General features: G+C 41.7%; 2 protein-coding genes across 2 annotated transcripts in view; both read right to left on the bottom strand.

Annotated features, from left to right (window-relative positions):
• The window catches only part of LOC137342180 (clustered mitochondria protein homolog), a 71,154-nt gene extending 63,367 nt beyond the window's left edge, over positions 1-7,787 (bottom strand). The window contains 1 exon segment of the mRNA XM_068005928.1: positions 7,627-7,787. Within this exon segment, the coding sequence (XP_067862029.1) occupies positions 7,627-7,711 (85 nt within the window). The 5' untranslated portion in view covers positions 7,712-7,787.
• Positions 7,788-18,550: 10,763 nt separating this feature from the next.
• LOC137342315 (testis-expressed protein 26-like) lies at positions 18,551-19,339 on the bottom strand. Its single transcript, XM_068006255.1, has one exon. It carries the CDS (start codon positions 19,337-19,339, stop codon positions 18,551-18,553), a length of 789 nt encoding a protein of 262 aa, XP_067862356.1.
• Positions 19,340-20,200: the final 861 nt, after the last annotated feature.

Genomic DNA, 20,200 nt, shown 5'->3' on the forward strand with positions numbered 1-20,200 from the left:
GCTGCATGCGGGCATGGACTGCTTCATTATCTGAGAGGTTGCGAATGGAACTGAACCCTGTGCAATCATCAGCGAACATCCCCATTTCTGACCTTATGATGGAGGGAAGGTCATTGATGAAGCAGCTGAAGATGGTTGGGCCTAGGACACTGCCCTGAGGAACTCCTGCAGCAATGTCCTGGGGCTGAGATGATTGACCGCCAACAACCACTTCCATCTTCCTTTGTGCTAGGTATGACTCCAGCCACTGGAGAGTTTTCCCCGATTCCCAATGACTTCAATTTTACTAGGGCTCCTTGGTGCCACACTCGGTCAAATGCTGCCTTGATGTCAAGGGCAGTCACTCTCGCCTCACCTCTGGAATTCAGCTCTTTTGTCCATGTTTGGACCAAGGCTGTAATGAGGTCTGGAGCAGAGTGGTCCTGGCGGAACCCAAACTGAGCATCGGAGTGCAGGTTATTGGTGAGTAAATGCCGCTTGATAGCACTGTCGACGACACCTTTCATCACTTTGCTGATGATTGAGAGTAGACTGATGGGGCGGTAATTGGCCGGATTGGATTTGTCCTGCTTTTTGTGGATAGGGCATACTTGGGCAATTTTCCACCTTGTCGGGTAGATGCCAGTGTTGTAGCTGTACTGGAACAGTTTGCTGGAGGCGCGGCTAGTCTGGAGCACAAGTCTTCAGCACTACAGCCGGGATGTTGTCGGGGCCCATAGCCTTTGTTGTATCCAGTGCACTCAGCCGTTTCTTGATATCACGTGGAGTGAATCGAATTGGCTGAAGACTGGCTTCTGTGATGGTGGGGATATCGGGATGAGGCAGAGATGGATCATCTACTCGGCACTTTTGCTGAAGATGGTTGCAAACGCTTCAGCCTTGTCTTTTACACTCATGTGCTGGACTCCGCCATCATTGAGGATGGGGATGTTTACAGAGCCTCCTCCTCCCGTTAGTTGTTTAATTTGTACCACCATTCACGACTGGATGTGGCAGGACTGCAGAGCTTTCATCTGATCCATTGGTTGTGGAATCACTTAGCTCTGTCTTAGCATGTTGCTTCTGCTGTTTAGCATGCATGTAGTCCTGTGTTGTAGCTTCACCAGGTTAGCACCTCATTTTTAGGTACACCTGGTGCTGCTCCTGGCATGCTCTTCTACACTCCTCATTGAACCAGGGTTGATCCCCTGGCTTGTTAGTAATGGTAGAGTGAGGAATATGCCGGGCCATGAAGTCACAGATTGTGCTGGAATACAAATCTGCTGCTGCTGATGGCCCACAATGCCTCATGGATGCCCAGTTTTGAGCTGCTAGATCTGTTCTGAATCTATCCCATTTAGCACGGTGGTAGTGCCACACAACACATTGGATGGTGTCCTCAGTGCGAAGATGGGACTTCGTCTCCATGGGGACTATGCGGTGGTCACTCCTACCAATATTGTCATGGACAGATGCATCTGCGACAGGTAGACTGGTGAGGATGAGGTCAAGTAGGTTTTTCCCTCGTGTTGGTTCGCTCACCACCTGCCGCAGGCCCAGTCTGGCAGCTATGTCCTTCAGGACTCGGCCAGCTCAGTCAGTCATGATGCTACCGAGCCACTCTTGGTGATGGACATTGAAGTCCCCCACCCAAAGTACATTCTGTGCCCTTGCTACCCTCAGTGCTTCCTCCAAGTGGTGCTCAACATGGAGGAGGACTGATTCATCAGCTGAGGGAGGGTGGTGGGTAGGTGGTAAACAGCAGGAAGCTTCCTTGCCCATGTTTGACCTGATGCCATGAGATTTCATGGGGTCTGGAGTCAATGTTGAGGATTCCCAGAGCCACTCCCTACTGACTGTATATCACTGTACCGCCACCTCTGGTGGGTCTATCCTGCCGGTGGGACAGAACATACCCAGGGATGGTGATGGAAGAGTCTGGGACATTGGCTGAAAGGTAAGATTCTGTGAGTATGGCTGTGTCAGGCTGTTGCTTGACTAGTCTGTGGGACAGCTCTCCCAATTTTGGCACAAATCCCCAGATGTTAGTGACAAGGACTTTGCTGGGTCTACTGGGCTTGGTTTGCCGTTGTCGTATCCGATGCCGGGTGGTCCGTCCGGTTTTATTCTTATGACTTTTCGTAGTGAGATTTTACAACTGAGTGGCTTGCGAGGCCATTTCAGAGGACGATTAAGAATCAACCACATTGCCGTGAGTCTGGAGTCACATATAGGCCAGACCGGGTAAGGACGACAGGTTTCTCTAAAAGGACATTAGTGAACCAGATGGATTTTTACGACAATCCAGTAGTTTCATGGCCACCATTACTGATACGAGTTTTTTTTTAAATTCCAGATTTTTATTTAATTAATTGAATTTAAATTCCCCAGCTGCCATGGTGGGATTTGAACTCATGACTCTGGATTATTAGTCTCGTGACATAACCACTATGTTAATAAAAATATTTAATTTTTTGCGATAAGCCCATTTTCACCTGTATTAATAAAACTTTTAAATAAATACTTTTTAATGGAAAGAAAAATAAATGATTACATTCTATAACGCTGCCCAATTGTGCTGGTTCATGGAAGATTTTATGTTTGTAATTATGCAAATGAATTTTATCGGAAACTTGAACTATAACCTAACCAGTGCACTGCCAGATTGCGCCCAAAGCGGAAACTCTACCCCACTATTTAATTACATAGATTCGTATTTTATGTTAAATAGTTACCTTCACCAGTTGTGCTCTCTGGTGTAGTAACATTTTTTAAGTGGGGTCACATGATCAAGCTTCAGAGAGCATATTTTGAATTCCAAAGCCTTTAAATGTTGGCTGCATGAATCAACCACAGAGGATTTTGCACAGTAACTGTGATGGTAATAAAATGGGGATGGGACAAAACTGGGTGCTTCTGGCTAAGGTCTTCTTAAAAAAAATTATAAAACACACAAGAGCCAGTAAACATGAAGAGATCAACATTTCTGTTGGTATTGATTCAGAGACAGTGCAGTATAAACAATGACTGCATTTAAAGCTATATATGCCCTCATTTTGTCCAACCTTTCACCCTGCTAAAAAATATTTTATTCTCAAACAATATGTAGGCATGGATTTAAAAAAAAATTATGATCATGGAGCTGCCCCACTAGCAATCAGCAGCCTGGAGCACTGAAGTGGAAGGTCTGAATCATAGTGTAATTAATAAATACCACATGCAAAAGTCCAACGGTTCTCACCAGGAAATTCACTGTCTGCACTGGAGGCAAGTAATCTAATATTTCCCAGCACAGTCAGCATCTCTTGCTACAAACCCGAAGGAAAGGAGTCGGGTAATTTACTGAGACCAACTTGTATACAAAATGCATATCACACAACCTCTTCATCGTTACTGCTACAAATAACTTCCAGTGCTACTGTCAATAACAGCGTTGACCTTAGGTGCAGCGTGGCAGAGGAAGCCAGATACCCGGATACCTCTAGAGGGTCCGAAACCCACCAAAGAGAGTTGGTTACTGCAGGTCTTTGGAAGCAGTGCTGCCTTGATGACAATATAAATGTGCTTCTATGTAATACAAGTGCAGTTGATGTGATATGTGCAATTCTTCCACCAATGGTTGCACTTGGAAATATAAAATGGCCAACTTACTTTGTTCTCTTTTTATTGGTCTTATGAACTGCTGTCAGATTCTCCTGCTCTATTTCTGCCTGGCACACTATCAGCTGGAAAAGTAAATGGGGCAGAATGGCAGTATATCTCCATTCTCCTGAAACCTCCCAACGTAAAAGCACCATTAATGTTGTCGAGGGGCAACCATATTTTCTAACTGATAAGCCATTGAGGAACGTGCTGTGATCAAATCATTGCTATAAAAATAATTGCATCTGCTGTTCTACCTATTGTCAAAGCCATTCAGCAATAGAAATGGAGTGGCTCCATTGCACCAGGATCTGGGGAGGGGGATACTGCAGAACGGCTTCTAGCAGTGTTTTTCTGTATATAAATGTGCTACAAAAGAAACTTGGGGGGCCAGAGTTTCTGACCTTTTGCTTTGTTGAATGCACTTGCTGTTTGTCATCACCAGAATAGCTGTAGGCTGGATAATGTGACTCACAGCAGCCAGGCATTTGCAGTGATCTGTACATTCCTGGCAGCGGTGAGTTCTCTGTACTGGTGAGCCAACAGTCCCACAAAGTACAAAGTTTAGTCAATAACTAATTGTTAACGTACAAAAGTAGGTGTGGTATCCACTGTTCAAATCACCAACATGTGAAAACAAGAAATTTCCTTCTGTGGCATTATGTTAATTTTCACTCAAACTGTGTGTGATTGCACTTTGACTCTGAGCTGAATACTCCCTGTTCCCACACCTCCCCTTTGAGTATCTAAGAATCAACTGCTTAAATTCAGGAACGTTCATAAGCAGCTCTGATGTAACATTCCACTCATAGCACTAGCAACCTCCTTACACATTTAATTTAAAAAAAAATGAAAAACACTTCAGAGACACAACATTTTTCTCTTCCCAATCAGTAACAGTCACCATTTCACATACGGTAGATTGTTGCAGGGCTAAAGTCACAAAATATTCACCGAACCTCTCCCCTCAGCCCTAGATGTCTAAAAACCTTCTGGACGCAGCCTTCTCCACCCATTCCAATGGTCTAGTCATTCTATTAATCTGGCAGAGAGACAAAGAAAAATCTGCAAATGTTGGGAAAACCCAGATTTGTCAGCACCCAAGAGAAAAAAAGACAGTTAATGTTTTGGGTAGGACCCTTCCTTAGAATAGAAGCTAAATTCTCCTCGTCGCTCTGTACATTTTAGTGAAGAGTTTCTAACCAAAATGTTAACCTTTTAATCATGCTTACCGTGTCCCCATATATGTATTCACTTTTCCCTTTTCTTAAAAGATGCAGTGGTCTCCACCTCAACCATTCCCTGTGGCAAGCATTCTAAACTCTGAGAACTCCATGCATAAAGAAATTTTTCCTAACTTCTCTCCACACTCTCAAATACAGTTTTAAATTGATGACAATGCATCACTGACTCACCATCCAGAGGATATAATCGTTCCCTATTCACTATCAAAACACTTCACAATTTTTAAAAACCTGCCTTAAATCTCCTTTTAGCCTTCTCCATTCCAGCCTGAACGTACAGTGTGTAAGGGGTGAAAAGGTTGGGGATTATATAAACCCATGGATTTCAACTCCTTATGCAGGCTTTTCAGAAGCAGAGTCAAATTTAGCAGCTAAATGTGCAAGATGTGAAATACATGCAGATTAACAAAATATAAACTGGTATTAAATACCACTTACATTCATACACCAGGTACTGGTACAGTCCCCAACATTTATACCACCCATGCTTATGGAAGGTAACAGACTATACTGGGTAATTAGCAATAACTATTTTCCATCACTATAGAAAATCAATTACAAAGGCACCACTTACAACATATTAAGAGTGCCAGCTATTGCAGGCAATTTACAGACAAACAGATTTGTATTTATATAGCGCCTTTCCCGACCACAGGATGTCCCAAAGCGCTTTACAGTCAATTGAGCAATTTTGAAGTGTAGTCATTGTTGGAAACACGGCAGCCAATTTGCACACAGCAAACTCCCGCAAACAGCAATGAAATAAATGACCAGATCATCAGTAAGCTCTTCGCACCTTCGTTGCTCTGTGTAAAGTAAAACTGTGCCAGAGGATTCGATGGCAGCAAATGTGACAAAAAAGGAGAAAAATAAGCCAGGGAATTACAAGCCAGTTTGTCTTACTTCAGTTGATGCTAAATTACTAGAGGCCACAATACAGGATGAAGTTACTAAGTACTTTGAGAAACATGAGCTAATCAGGGTTAGTCAGGATGGATTTGCAAAAGTCAAGTTGCGTACGACGAACCTTATGGAATACTTTGAAGAAATAAGAGGGAGGATAGATAAAAGAAATACAGTGGATATGGTTTACAATTTTCAAGAAGCATTTGACAAGGTGCTAAGAAATTTATGATAAAGGTAATAGCATTTGGATTAAGGGAAACGTGGCCATGTTGATAGAGAGATGGTTGGAATGCAGAAAACCAAAGGTGTTGTTGGAATGGCTCTTAATTATTACATACATATAAGTGATCTGGACTTAGGGGTTTAAGAGAACAATATTGAAATTTGCTGATGACACCAAACTGAGAGATGTGGAAAATGGTAAAAGATTTTGAAAGGCTGCAGAAGGACATAGATAGGCTAGCAGGATGGGCAGATTGGTGGTAGGTGCAGTACAGTGTACAGAAGTGTGAAGTAATACATTTTGGAAATAAGAATAGCAAAGATTTAATGGTAAGATTTTAAATGGAGTAGAGGAACAGAGGGACTTTCGTGTGCAGATGTATAGGTCATTACAAGTGGCAGCATAAGCAGAGATGGTCATAAGACCAAACAAATCCTTGGGTTTGTATCTGGAGTATAGAATGCACAAGCAAGGAATTAATGTGGAACTTGTACAAGACATAATTGAGCCAGAGTTGCACAGTATTGTGTACAGTTTTGGGCACCTAATTATAACAAAGACATAAAAGCAACAAAAAAAGTGCAGCATAGATTTGCCACAATGTTACTAGGGATGAAGAGTTGCAGTTATGAAGAAAGACTTGAGGAGTTTGGACATTTTTCACTAGAGCTGGGAAGATTAAGGGGTGGTCTGATAAGGTTCAAGATTATGATAAATAGTTTGGTTCTACTGGTTGACAAGACAGTAAAGATAATCACAAACAAAATTAAAGGAAAGTTAGAAAAAAATGGCTTTACAAAGAGGTGGTTAGAATGTGGAATTTACTGCCAGAAACCATTGTTGAAGCAGAACCCAATAATTATTTTAAGAATTAGGTAATTGCTTGAAAAATAGAATGGGAGGGGGGGAATGAGCAGGAGAGTCGGTTTAAACTATATGGCTCAAGTTGAGAAAAACACTGGTCGTTTCTGTGCTGTAACATTCTACAGTTCTATTTGACCCGAGGGAGGATTCAGTTAACCCCAATCCTGATCTCATACGATAGCCACACACACACACACCCATTCTCCAGCATGAGTCACCAAATACTGATCAGGAGCAGAAACCACGACTGACTTTCCTCTCCCCAGGTATGCTGAGGCGAATTGTTGCACCTATGCTGTTTCCTAGTCAACAGCTAACTCTCCCAGACTGGGGATTGAACCTGCGACCTTTCTGGTCTGTACCTCTTTGTACCACTGTGAATGGAAAATACTTACTCCAGGTCTGCATTCAGTGGTGCTCTCTAAACAACTGACAGTGTACAGTTTAAGTGGAGTTGAATGTGCAGTGTTAACTTTTCCAACTCTCCTGCCCTACCCCCAACTATCCGGAGAGGTCTGTAACCAAGGTTCCTACTCACCCTCACTATGTCTTCCATTCTTTCGCCCTCTTTTATTCCCTCTCCTCTCCCTCGTCTTTCCCCTTTTGTTTTAAACTGCCGGGCACAGCCCTGTTTGTTAGTTATTTTCTCGCCGTGTTTTTTTTAAACTTCCTCTCACACAGTGTGTCCCTCTTGCCCGGGGTGTTCTGGGTCCTGTACTCTGACTTTCAGCTGCCTTACGCAGGTATATATCGGATCCATGTTCTCACCTGCTCCGCTCCCTGGTGTTTCCTTCTCGGGGCGTCTGCTGGCTGTTTCCCCCACTTCAGTCCCCACGTGTTTACTCACCATCATGCCTCTCTTTCTTTTTCCTTCTCTTACTCAAACTATCTCTCTATGTACAGGTAACTTGCGTCGCGTGTGTATTAGGCTGGTGTTAAAGGGAGGAGGGTGACGCCCAGTCCCCAAATATGGTCATATTTCCATATGTGGAAAGCGGGCGGGGTGGTAGGGTATCTCCCGGAGTGAGACACTAGAATGAAACCTAAGCAAATAATACCGCCGGGAGGATTATAAAGGGAACAGAGTCTTGCAAATAAATAGGAATAGTATAACGTTTAAACGAAAACACATTAATTAAACCAAAGAGAGAAGTGTATTCGTAGTCAATGCAAAGTGCTCCATCTGCCTTACTACCGAGAAGGTGTTTAGAAAAAATAATCAGTAGAAGTTTAACTTAAAGACGTTTCACATGCGAGTACAAACCACAAAAAAATTGCAAACTGGTTACTACTTACACCGAGGAGCGCAACAATTAGCTGTGGCGTCCCTTGAAATCTGAGTTTACAAACAATGGTAATGTTACAGTTGGGTTTTTTCCCAACGGCTTTTCTCGTATAAACATGATGTGGAGATGCCGGTGATGGACTGGGGTTGACAATTGTAAACAATTTTACAACACCAAGTTATAGTCCAACAATTTTATTTTTAATCCCACAAGCAATCGGGGGCTTCCCCCTTCCTCAGGCGGTGTGGAAAAAGTGGGATTAAAAATAAAATTGTTGGACTATAACTTGGTGTTGTAAAATTGTTTACACTCGTATAAACAGTTTGACAACACTTTCCATCAGTAGACTGAGGTTTGAAACCTGCAAATTTAATTCTCTGCAGTAGTTGAACAAGTGCAGTGCAGGTCTAATAATTAATCTCAATCGTAGCAAAATACCTACCGGAGAGTCCGTAGAATGCCCACTACAACACCTGTCTAACAATTAACCACAATAGGAGCAAAATGCTTGCTGGTAAATATATAGGGTACCCACTATATCTCCTGTCAATCTGGATGATGGAAAATATCACATCATTGCACTACTTTATATAGACTGTTCCAATTTATTTACAAATAAAATCATACACTAAAGCAGTAAGACATATTAAACAACAGAATACTTAATTGAGAGATGTGGAATCAGTCTACAAAGGGGTTATTATAATCTCCCTGGAAAGCTTCCTTTTTAAAGTTTCTTGGAATGTAACTGTTCCTTTAGACAAGTTGGCTGAACCTATTTCCTAATTATAAAGTCACAGTTTCAAAGTGTATCTTTTTGGGATAAGATGCTACATGTAAAATATGTGAGTATGCAGTATCCATAGAGCCTGGTCCATTATTGCCAGAATTGGGATATTTATCCTGGACTTCCTTTGATGCAAAGCTATTTTTTTTGTTGAAGCATTTAAGCAAACAAATGTTAAATGCTAGACAATGGGATAATGGCCTATATTGCCCCCAGGCTATTTTCACATGATTGCAATCTGTAAATTAAATAACCATAAAGCTATACCTATTAACATTTTAAATATGATTCTGTTATTCTGTACACCATTCCTAATCAATGCACAAATCACCCACACTTATCTAATCAGATAAAATGATTTTTTTTAGTTCTTAAATTTAAAAAAACCCTATTTACTTTAACCTAGGTCCAATTTTTAAAATTTAAATCAGCAAGTTTTTTGACAAACAGTCTTTAAAAGCAGCTCTAGGCCTCTCAAATACACCGGGCACTGAGAGGTGAAGAAACTCCAATGTTGAATCCCCTCAAGTTATGTGCTCTTGGTCTGCCTTCACAGCGGGACAGTATCATCTAAAGTTCCACAAACCACCCGCAGCAGATATAAATTATTTAAGAAATCAGAACATTTTTTTTACAAGGACCTAACTGCACTGTAGCCACTCTATCTACATTTATCAGCAGGCTGGGGAGTGGGCTTTGCATACGGGGTACAGTAGCCTAATGGTTACGAAACTGGACTAGCAAATCCCACTATGTGGCAACTTGTGAAATTGTATTCAATAAATATGATACTTTGTGGGCTAGCATGAGAAAAAAGACTATGAAACCTGTCAGATTATTATAAAAACCCAACTGGCTCACTAATGTCCTGAAGGACCCTTCCTATCTGGCGTACATGTGACTCCAGTCACACACAATGTAGTTGACGCTTAATGCCCTCAGGGCAACTGGAGATGGGCAACAAATACTGGCTTACCAGTGTTGCCCACATCACAAGAACAAACAAAAGAAAGGGGTCCCACCTTAGCTACAACTTTCACAGATACCTAAAACAGGCTTCAGTTGTGTTCAGGCACATTTGAGCAGTGCAGAGGGAACAAAATAGAAACTGAACATATCAGCACAAAGGACAGAGTTTCAACAGCTTACAAGACAACAGAAACAGCCAGGAGCACATACAGTAATATACACCCAGGGCTTACTAATTACAGGTCTTATATACAAGTCGATGATCCTGCATGCCATGCCTGCTCTGAGATTGCTTCATTGGGTAGTGCAAAGGGAGCTTTATCCTGTATATAACTCATCCTGTACCTAACCTGGAAGTACTTGATGGGGCAGTCCAGAGGAAACTATTCTCTGCAACTAACCACACTGTACCTGATTTGGGAGAGTTTGACTGAATATTGTGTGCCACTCACCTTAATGAGGCAAAATTTATTAATAAATTGGTAATTTAGTTGAATACACTCCCTTTTAATGGATGGAAAGATCCAGAGAATGATATTCCCAAATCAAGTGTTTTATTTGCATTTGTGTTATGTGCCCAAACTTTTGTTGTAATTTGACTGTTTGTTAAATCTTTTAAGTTACCTTGGCTGCTCGCCCTTCAGTCAGCATCCTTTCACTACTTCAGGGGTCGAGACACTCAGCAAGAATCATATGTGTCACCTCAGTGGAACAAAAGAGAGTAAACAGCAAGTCATACCATCAGGAGCCCTTTAAGAACTGAAATGGTTACTGTTACAAATTTGGGCCTGGCATAGATACACAGGAAAAGAAAAGGCAACTGGAAGAGGAGGAAAACAACAAACAGCTAATTTTTCAGAGGCTGATGCTGAAATTCTGTCACCAGAAATAGGACAGAGAAAGGATGCCATAGTTGGAATGGTTGGGAAGAAAACACTAAATGCAGCAGCAGAGGTGATATGGAGGGAAGTGGCTGTGGTGGTGAGTAGCATCCCCTCCTTTCAATTGTGGAAGAAGTTTGATGATCTCACAAGGTCAGCAAAGGTAAGTGAGCTGGCTGCTGAATGACAGGACAGTTTGGCGAAACAAAGAGAGGCAAATTGGCGCCCCATGTCCAAGTATTCAAGCAGTGCCCAATAACGATGGGTTTCTGCATGTGTCAGATATATTTCTCATCAAAAAACTTGCAGAATTGAACCACAAATTTTCATCCAATGTTGAATGAATCAGAATGGGGTCAATCTGAGTCTATGGATAGAGCTAACATATTTCCCAGCATTTGGCCATGTTCAGATGTGAATAACACTTATGACCAGTTACATACAGACAAGTATTGAACTGAATTTAGAATTCAAAGCAACCAGATCTGGTCCATTTCCAGCCTTTTAAGGCACCTAAACATGAATCATTTTCGGGTTGAGTTGGTCCATACTTTAAAAAAATTGCTAACAGATAAGTGCAAAGGGACCTAGTGAAGATGCTGCCATCCCATCATTACATTCCAGCTATTTGTGAGGTTGGTGGGTCAGTTGCTGCTGACAACAGCAACAGCAAAAAAGGTTGTTTTTATAAAAACATATGAATTTTTGAAAGTATTTTATTAATTATCTCTTATCTCTGGCAGTGTAGAGAAAAGGTATGTTTGTTTTCCCTGACAGGGGAAGAATGCATTAGTGTTCCCTGACAGTATAGGGATTTATGTTGAATCTGATTAGATTTAATCCCTGACAGGCTTTGAAGCTCCCTTGTTGACAGTGTGGTACTAAGCAAAAAAGGAAGGTCCTCGGTTCATCCTCAATCTGTGCTGACCTGAGCCAACAGAGAACATAAGAAAAGTGAGGGATTAGAAAGGCCATTCCACCGATCAGTATTAATGGGCATGATTTTAGCTCGGAGCTAGGAACCCAACGTGTTTGTAGATACTCGCGTGGGGAACTCGGAAGCCAAATGAGTGCGAGGCAATCTGCGATTGCAACTCATTTGAAGGTAAGTATTTGTGCTTCCAGGTTTCCCATGCATCAGGCAGCCAGATTGACAGGCTGGCTGCCTGTCGGAAAGGAAAGGAACCACGAATTGGAGAGGGGGAGGGAGGGAGAGAAAGATCGTGGCTGTGGGAGAAATCAGAGGTGGGGGAAGTGGACGACATCGGGTGGGCCTTGGAGAAGATCAGGGGGGTCCACCATCGGGAGGGTCCAGCATTTGGAGGGGGGGGGGGGGGGAGGGTCGGCCGATCGCATTGGTCCGATCATGCCAGGTGAGTTTGTTGGGCCTGGATGAAGCACTCCAGCTCCTCCTGGCCCACAAGCAGTGCAATAAAGGCACTCACCTCATGGATCTGGTCCTTCCGTCTGCTTTCACCTGACGTGAATCGGAAGCGATGGGAAACCCGAACAGGTAAGGTTAAATTTGTTTGGCGTTTCTAACACACAAAAAAATTAAGAGCCTCAACTATCGCAGTGAGGTACATTGCCCCTTTAAGTATCCGCCCACGGGCTTTAAGTGGTCCTGCTCCAAAAATTCACTATTTTTACTGCCCACCTGCCCCCAACCCACCCATTGTTGGGGGTTAAAATTACTCCCCATATCTCCAATGCATAAACACTCCCATCTTTACATCTCATTGTACTTTGAATAATTCCCCAATTTTTTTTGTCTCCATTACCCTGTTTGGTAGGTTACTCCAAACATTTATCACTCTAAGTGAAGAAATTTCTCTTGATGTATAAATTTAGTTTTCGCAAATACCCATTTACGTCCACTTTACCTTACCATTTAATATTTGTATACTTTGATGAAGTCCTCCTTTAACCACCTTCTTTCTAGACTGTAAAGTGTAAGCTTTTCTAATCTTTTGTCATAACTCATTCCATTTACATTTGCTGTCAGTATTGTTGTGTTTCTATGTACCCTTTTTAATGCATTTATTTTTCTTTGTTTCATGATGACCAAAACTGAACATACTACTCTATATTTGGTCTGACCAGTGCATTGGACAGCCTTAGCATAACTTTTATAGACTTATATGCCTGATAATGCAGACAGGTACTAGGACTGATGGTCTTCGGTTACTGTGGGCACATTGAACTGATCTTGCACCATAATCTGAGGTTAGTTTATTAACATATTATCACAGTGCTCCTGGGGTACAGTGCATGATGTACTTGGAGCACATGAGCATCAAGGAGCAGGTAAGCTGGCACCAGCAGCTAAGGCAAAATAGTGAAATGGGTCATTTCAAGATGCACCTTTAGAGCTCCTGCTCCAGAATGTATTGGCCAACTGTGTGGTCTTCTTTGCGGGTAAGGGACATCCTGCTGTGAAGAGCAGCGCAAGAGTGCTGTGAACAAATGTGGCAAAAAGCGTTAATGTTGTTTCACATGTCCACCAAATGTGGAAGCTGGTGCACAAGATCTTTATAGATCTCTGATAAGTTGCCAAGGTAAGTGTTATCACGCTTTGCTAAATTTAACAATTGCTGTCTTACCAAGTGTGCTTACAGAACATTACCATTAGCTTGGTGCAGCATCACACTGGCAGCTGTTCAACTACTTCCTAAATATGCATGCCCATGTTTTTGCTGTTCACGCTGTACTGCTACTATGCCAATCTGTTTGCCCTGTGGCCCATGAAATGTGGCAAATAGCAAGTACCCTGCCAATAAAAGCTATCTGCATGTTATGGGACTCACATAAGTTAGAAGCTGGACTGTGCCCTTGGCCGACACACATCTTTTCACATCTTCCTCATCCCAACACATGTCCCTTTTTTAATCTACTTGCAGGAGAAGGCCACAGATAACAGCAACTGAAAACAGGAGGGGACACAGCAAGAATAAGACGCTTGATCCCCTAGAAGGAAAAAGACCAGTAGATTGCGGATCTGGAAGCAATTGAGCGTGTGGGGAAAGGAGAGGAAAGAGACCTCCCTGCAGCTCAGGGCTAGTATGATCCTTTGTTTTTTATTCTTTCTTCCCCTGCTTGCTTACTCATTCATTGAAACACAGGCATACAATTGGCCTCAGCATCTCTGAGTTAGCAATAAAAAGGACATGCACATTTTATAGCCGGTTCGGTTGTGACACCCTCTCATAGATGAACTGCCTATTGGTACTGTCAAGGTGAAAATTGGCCACTTGAGTAAGGTACTGGAGCAGCCAGTGCCTGTGTGCCCCAGTGAGAGTTAATACCTTCAGAGACAAGGGGAACAAACTGCTGGGTTCTGAGCCCAGTGTTTACCATGCTAACACACCCAAGTTTACACTGTAAAATCCAGACGTGAAGTTCTGCTTCAAAAGTTCAAATAATGGAATTACTGAATCTGGTTTAATCAGGATTCCCCCTGAGGTTCTCAAGTACAATAAGCTACAGCAGAGATAAAATTAAACATTCCTGATTCAGTGAGGACTGTGTTTGATGTGTGTGTGTGTGTGTGTGTGTGTGTACATGCATATATTGGCCAGGGGCTATCACATTTGAGACTTTCTGACCACAGGTTTCTATTAGTTGAGGTATTGTGAGAGTAGATGGGGTGACTGGTTCTGTATCAGCATACTAGGGTATTTCAAACTCATCTTTAAGCACAAAAGAAGTGTCTAAAAATAGCTCTACACATTTTAACTAACTTGTCATGCAGACAGGCACAGTGTAGCAGGAGTAAGTGACATTCAGCTGAAAGATATGTGCCTGGGACAGGATTTGCTATTGGCAGATGCAGTTGCCTAGGTAAAGGCAAATATTTATGCAGCAGCTATGGTTCATGAAATGACAGTTCATTCAAAACATGAAAATAGGTGACAGGTGGTTTTATTGCTACATAGGAGCTGTTCAAAGATAAAATGGAACATGGTCTCAATTTGAGGTGCATATCACACCGAGTCATAAATAAATGTAATCTGTGGTGTCAACAGGAGATTGTAAATAATGTCACTGTTTGCTGGTTAAATGTAAAGTGTTGAGTCTTTATCATGGCTGTGGGATGCACCAACAGACGCATCCTTGGGCCAACTAGAAAGAACCACGGGGTGAACAAGACTGACTGCTGTCAGTTGGGATTTATACAACAGCAATGAAGCTTGATTTTGCCAGTGATTTTCCTCTTCATTCAAGGAAAAGCCCAGCTAGTGCGCACATCCACTAGTGCATCCTAACAGAAGAACTTGGATTAGGGATCTAATGCATGTGAGCTGTAGCAGAGAATCCAGCGGCATTGGCTATAGTACATCTGAAACGCCTTTGTTGGCACCTATGCACACTAATAGCTTTCAGGTGTACTCTTAAAACTTTCCACTTTGAGTTCTGGGCAATGCAATGGTTCAGATTTGTGGCCATAAACCCACCATATGTCAAGAAGTCCATGCTGCAATGGGCTGCACTACCACTGTTAACCTTACTTCCTTCCTGAGGTAGTAACTGCAAGTTACAACATGACTGCTGCCAACCTTTCTCTGAATTGGCACTGATTACTGCTCCTTGAGTCACAGATTCCACACCTGATTCAATCATAAAAAGGCTGCAAGGAACATTAAAGGCAAAGTTTCACATCATCACCCATCTCCCAGTGGAAATCTCTTACAATGTCGACTCCGCAAACTCCGTCCCTTCTGTGCAGAAGTTCAAATGAAGAATGAACCATCATTTGCTGAACCAAAGAGAATTAAAGAGGTTAGGAATAAAATCTTCACACAGAGGGTGGTTAGAATATGGAATTCTCTGTCACAAACTGTTGTTGAAGCAGAGATTATACATTTTTAAGTTGCTTGAAAGAAAGGAAAATTAAAGGCATGGAATTAGACTAGGCAGCTCCTATGGATAAAAATACCAGTGGAGACAATGGGCCGAATGGCCTATTTATGTGCTATAACATTCTATGATTCCATTCTATAGCCAGCATTGTGGGAAATCTAATGTTTGCTCACTTGTATCCAGTACAATTTCTCCAAGTCCTTCCATGCTACTGGGGTTAATTTCATGAGACCTCATGTTGGTTACAGTCATCTTTGGGTAGAAATTGGACCTTGTGCATGTAAAACGGGCACAACGAAGGCAAATTCTGGAGCACACCCGATCTATGCCAGGGGTACAGTCGCCACCATATGGGCATAGGCGGCTGTCCAGGCATCCGCCTGAAATAGGCATCAGGCCACTTACGTCTATAAATGAGGGGATAACGCCTGTTTCAGTTGGTGGGCAATGTGCGGAGCGGGCCTGTTCTGCTCAGGATTCTTCAGCAGTCGCTGCATCCTAAAAACCATTCCTGCGGAGCCGGGAGGCGCACTACACCATCCTGAGAATTGCTACGAGCTTGTGATCGGTCCCTTCCCATTGTTCTTCCATTCCCCCTCCCAAGACTTACCTTAGGACTGCTGCCGGCGAGGCAGGTGGCCCAAAATTCACATCTTTACAATGGGCAAGCTTCCTCTGGAGACATGATAAGCATCAGCAGCTTGTCCAAATTAATACAATGAGGCCCGAGGCCCAATTACAGGCAAGCCTCGGGCATCCAGGTTGGGGCATGCGCTGTCTGCGGCTATTGACTATGCATCCAAAGATGAGCCATAACCAATTTTTACCCCACTATGTTGTTATACACTAAACACTCTTTAGTGATGGGCAAATGTTTGAAATGTTCCTCACCTCAGACTAGTTTACAACTCCTACCAGCAATTCTATATCGCTATCTTCATTGTCACAGTCTCCATACGGTTCCCAAAGAGGGTTAATGGTTAGTTGTAGCAACTCACTGAAGTTCTAACGTGTTTACCTTTTAGCTGGGTCACACCCATGCAGAGATTCTGGATGTGTTGCATTAATTAACAAATCCTGGACGTTGATGCTCCTTTCAGTTTGATTCAATTCTTCAGTGAGGGTCTCAAGAAACCTTTGAAACTTTCTCTAACTTTTTCAACGCCACTTGATTATGACAAGGGAATGGTCCATAAATGCCTTCCAGCAGTCCGAATATCATAGAGAATGACTGTCTGCTTATTTAGGCTGGAAGAGCAGAGAAATTATTCTTTTCAGCACAAAATCTCCTTGCAAAAACTGATTTAGGAATTGCTGAGCATTAACCTGTGGGCTTGGTTTGTGGGTCAGCAGCAGTCTTAGAATTCTGTGAGTGACATGAGGATTTTTTTTCCTTTTGGGTCAGTATAAGGAAAGTGCATTCAACCTAGAAAAGTTCTGGCATTCCTGCTCATACGAAGTATTAAAGATTAGTAATACAGAAAAGTTCAATGGGAAATCTTATTACATGTGTACAATGATGTGAATGATAAAAGTAACTTGCTAAAATACATATCTATTGTTACGGTAATGGTAAAACACCAACTGTGGCTGTACATGTTTACCGTCACCAGAGCAGCTACGTATGATTCAGTAAAAATTGACCCTGTCTATGGCCAGGGAAGGATTATTCCCCCTTGTACCTGTCAAAAATCCAATTGGAAGAGTTCATTTGTCTCTTGCAATATATCTTTTCAATGCTATGCTGAAGAGGCTCACCTCACTCATACAAATTGAGTCTTCCATTTGACACGTGACTTCAGCTAATGATCTTGGTCAATAAATAAAATCATGTTCCGTTGTAATGCCACAGCTTTTGGACTCTTCTGGAAAATCTAGTCCTGTTTTTGAATCAGTGACTGCATCCTCTTATTCCACTCGTCATTTCCAACCCTTTCCTTGCTAATTGTCTTCAAATTGTTTTCTGGCAAGTACAGGAATCCAACCCAATACATTGTCGTTATAGCTCCATACTTTCAGTATGTCTGTCAATGACACTTCTGTGAATAAACTATATGGATCAAACTCTTAATAGCATTTATTCAGTCATTAAGCTGTACTTGGGAAGTGCATATAACAATTTTTCGCAGGAGCAGGAGTTCAACAGTTTAGTCTCTGACTGGAAAAGCCTATGTAGTTACACATGACACACTCCCTGTAGGTATCAACAATTCACTTGATTTAAATGGAGTGGTTGAAGCAGATAGCATTGATTCACTTAAGGGGAGCCTTTATACATATATGAGGGTAAGATGGGAATAGAGGGATATGAGGGCAAGATGGGAAGAGGTAATTCAAATGGGAGGAGGCTCGTTTGGAGTATGAACGTTGGCATAGACCAGTTGGGCCGAATGGCCTGTTTCTCTGCTGTAGATAGAATGTAATTCATTTCTCTTGCCTGATCACGGACTATTTAAAGTATTTTTTTTATTTTTCATTGCTGAATGAAATTCTTGGAGAATAACCTTTGCAAATAAGCAGTGATTTGGAATTGATAACTGTTGTCTGAAAGGAAGGGCAGAGGACACTCAGCTTAGAATATTTTAGGGATAGCACCTGGGTAAGGCAGCTTGGAAGAAAATTTTGCTATTTTAGGCAGGATCATTGAACTCAGTAGCAAACTGGCCCTGAAAAAGTATATACTAATCAACCTCTGGCAAAATAGTGAAGATAAATTACAAACAGTTAGCTGCTTTAATAGGTTGTAACATTTTTACTGAAATTTAAATATACCCAAGATGGCTGGATTTTGTTATTGATCCCATAGTACCATGTTGTAAATTGCAGCTCTACGAGATTCTGTTCCCTTGGTTACTGTCATTCTTAAAGCTTTTGTTAAGCAGGCAGTTGTCTTGGACATGTTGCGTGGATTAGCAGATCTTTGACTTCATTGGCTTAATGATACAGGCTTTAGTCACACTTTCCAGAAACCTTCTCAGTGCTTTTCTCTCTTTTGGATCTGAATTTTGCAGTTCTCTTTCAATTCCTTGAATGTCCATGGACTTCAAGATTGAGGCAAGGCCATCATAGACATTCCCATAATCCTCCTTATAAGTGGTCACCTTCTTCCTGTTCTCCTCATTTCTGATGTGAGCATATGTCACAGCTGGAATTATTCCTTTTGGAGGAATATCCCGGATGGCATTGCTACCATTACGAGCAGTGTTAATCATAACGTCATTGTTTAAGAATGGTAAACGGTACTGATCTTGGAATTCTGTGATCAATGGATGAGAGATTTGCTTTTTCTGCTCAACTGGTCTAGGAAGAATGGGTTTTGACACGAGTCCTTCTTTCCGTGCTGAAAATTTTTCCTGATATTCAGTGCTGAAATCCCCACTAAGTATCTTGCGTATTTCTTTTTCAGAAGGCCGTCTTTTCCAATACAGGAAAGGGGTGGGGACCCTTTTGGCTTCTTTTCGGCTCAGATGGTGCACCATGAATATTTCATCAGGGTGGGGATTATTCCTCTTACCTTCATACCAGGATCCTACGCGGAAAGATTCTGCTTTCAAATAGGTTTGAGGAACATAATCCTGCCTGTATACCGACTTATATGGATTAAAAGGTATTGTAACTGCTGGACAATCTTGTCTCTCCTTTGACTTAGTGTTTCTATCACTTCTTCCATTATTCCTCTTGATGCGTTCTTTTTCCATTGTCTTTTTAGAAGTGACTCAGGGCCTCCCTTTCTAACATTCTGCATCAATTCCTGATGGCATCTAAGTTCATAATTGACTTTATCGCCTAGATCTTTTCCTCTGCATCTGGAGAAGTTTCCCAATGATGATTTTTGCACTTTTAAGGCAGTATCTTAAATATCTGTGGGTTTTATAATGAACTAAATGATTGTGACATCACAACAATGGTATTACCTCATGACGACACTGTGCCAAATGCTGATATCTACTGATGAGTTAAAATTGGTGCTTAAATTCTGAAAAGTATTAAGACAATAAGAAGCACAAATCCCTATCTTTGGTAATATTAGTAAAATGGTTGACATGAGTAAAAAGTGGTATTTTGTCCTTATGAGAAACTGCGGATCTCAAACCAGACTTGTCATTGGTATCTAGAGGGAACTATATATTAAATTACCTGATGGTAGTAACATAACACACTTTTTTACTAATATCTACATTTCCAATAAAATTAGCAAAGACAGGATTTCTGGCTCAGATTATTTGAAACCAGACAAAAGCATAAAACAAATGTTTTCTGTTATTTTGTTACCCTTATGTCTTATCAATAAGTGCTAAAATCACCAGGCAATTAACATAGAGTATGCACATAGTCCAGGATTACTAAATTTTGTGATGTTAAGTATTTTATATTAGTTGATTTCCTGTGGTATATCAATTGGTACGCTGTTTTGTAATGACAAGAGCATTATACTGTTATACACGCCAACAAACTAGCAACAGTTGACCAAGAAGTTGAAGAAAAAAAATGGACACGGTCCTCCAAACAACTGACAACTCAAGAATGGAACTAATAATAAGGCCAGGACATGTAGAAAC

The sequence above is a fragment of the Heptranchias perlo genome, chromosome 25 (assembly GCF_035084215.1).
Source record: "Heptranchias perlo isolate sHepPer1 chromosome 25, sHepPer1.hap1, whole genome shotgun sequence".
NCBI lineage: Eukaryota > Metazoa > Chordata > Chondrichthyes > Hexanchiformes > Hexanchidae > Heptranchias > Heptranchias perlo.

Excerpts from the sequence above, each read along its gene's own strand:
- LOC137342315 (XM_068006255.1), bottom strand. The coding sequence starts at position 19,339 with ATGGAAAAAGAACGCATCAAGAGGAATAATGGAAGAAGTGATAGAAAC.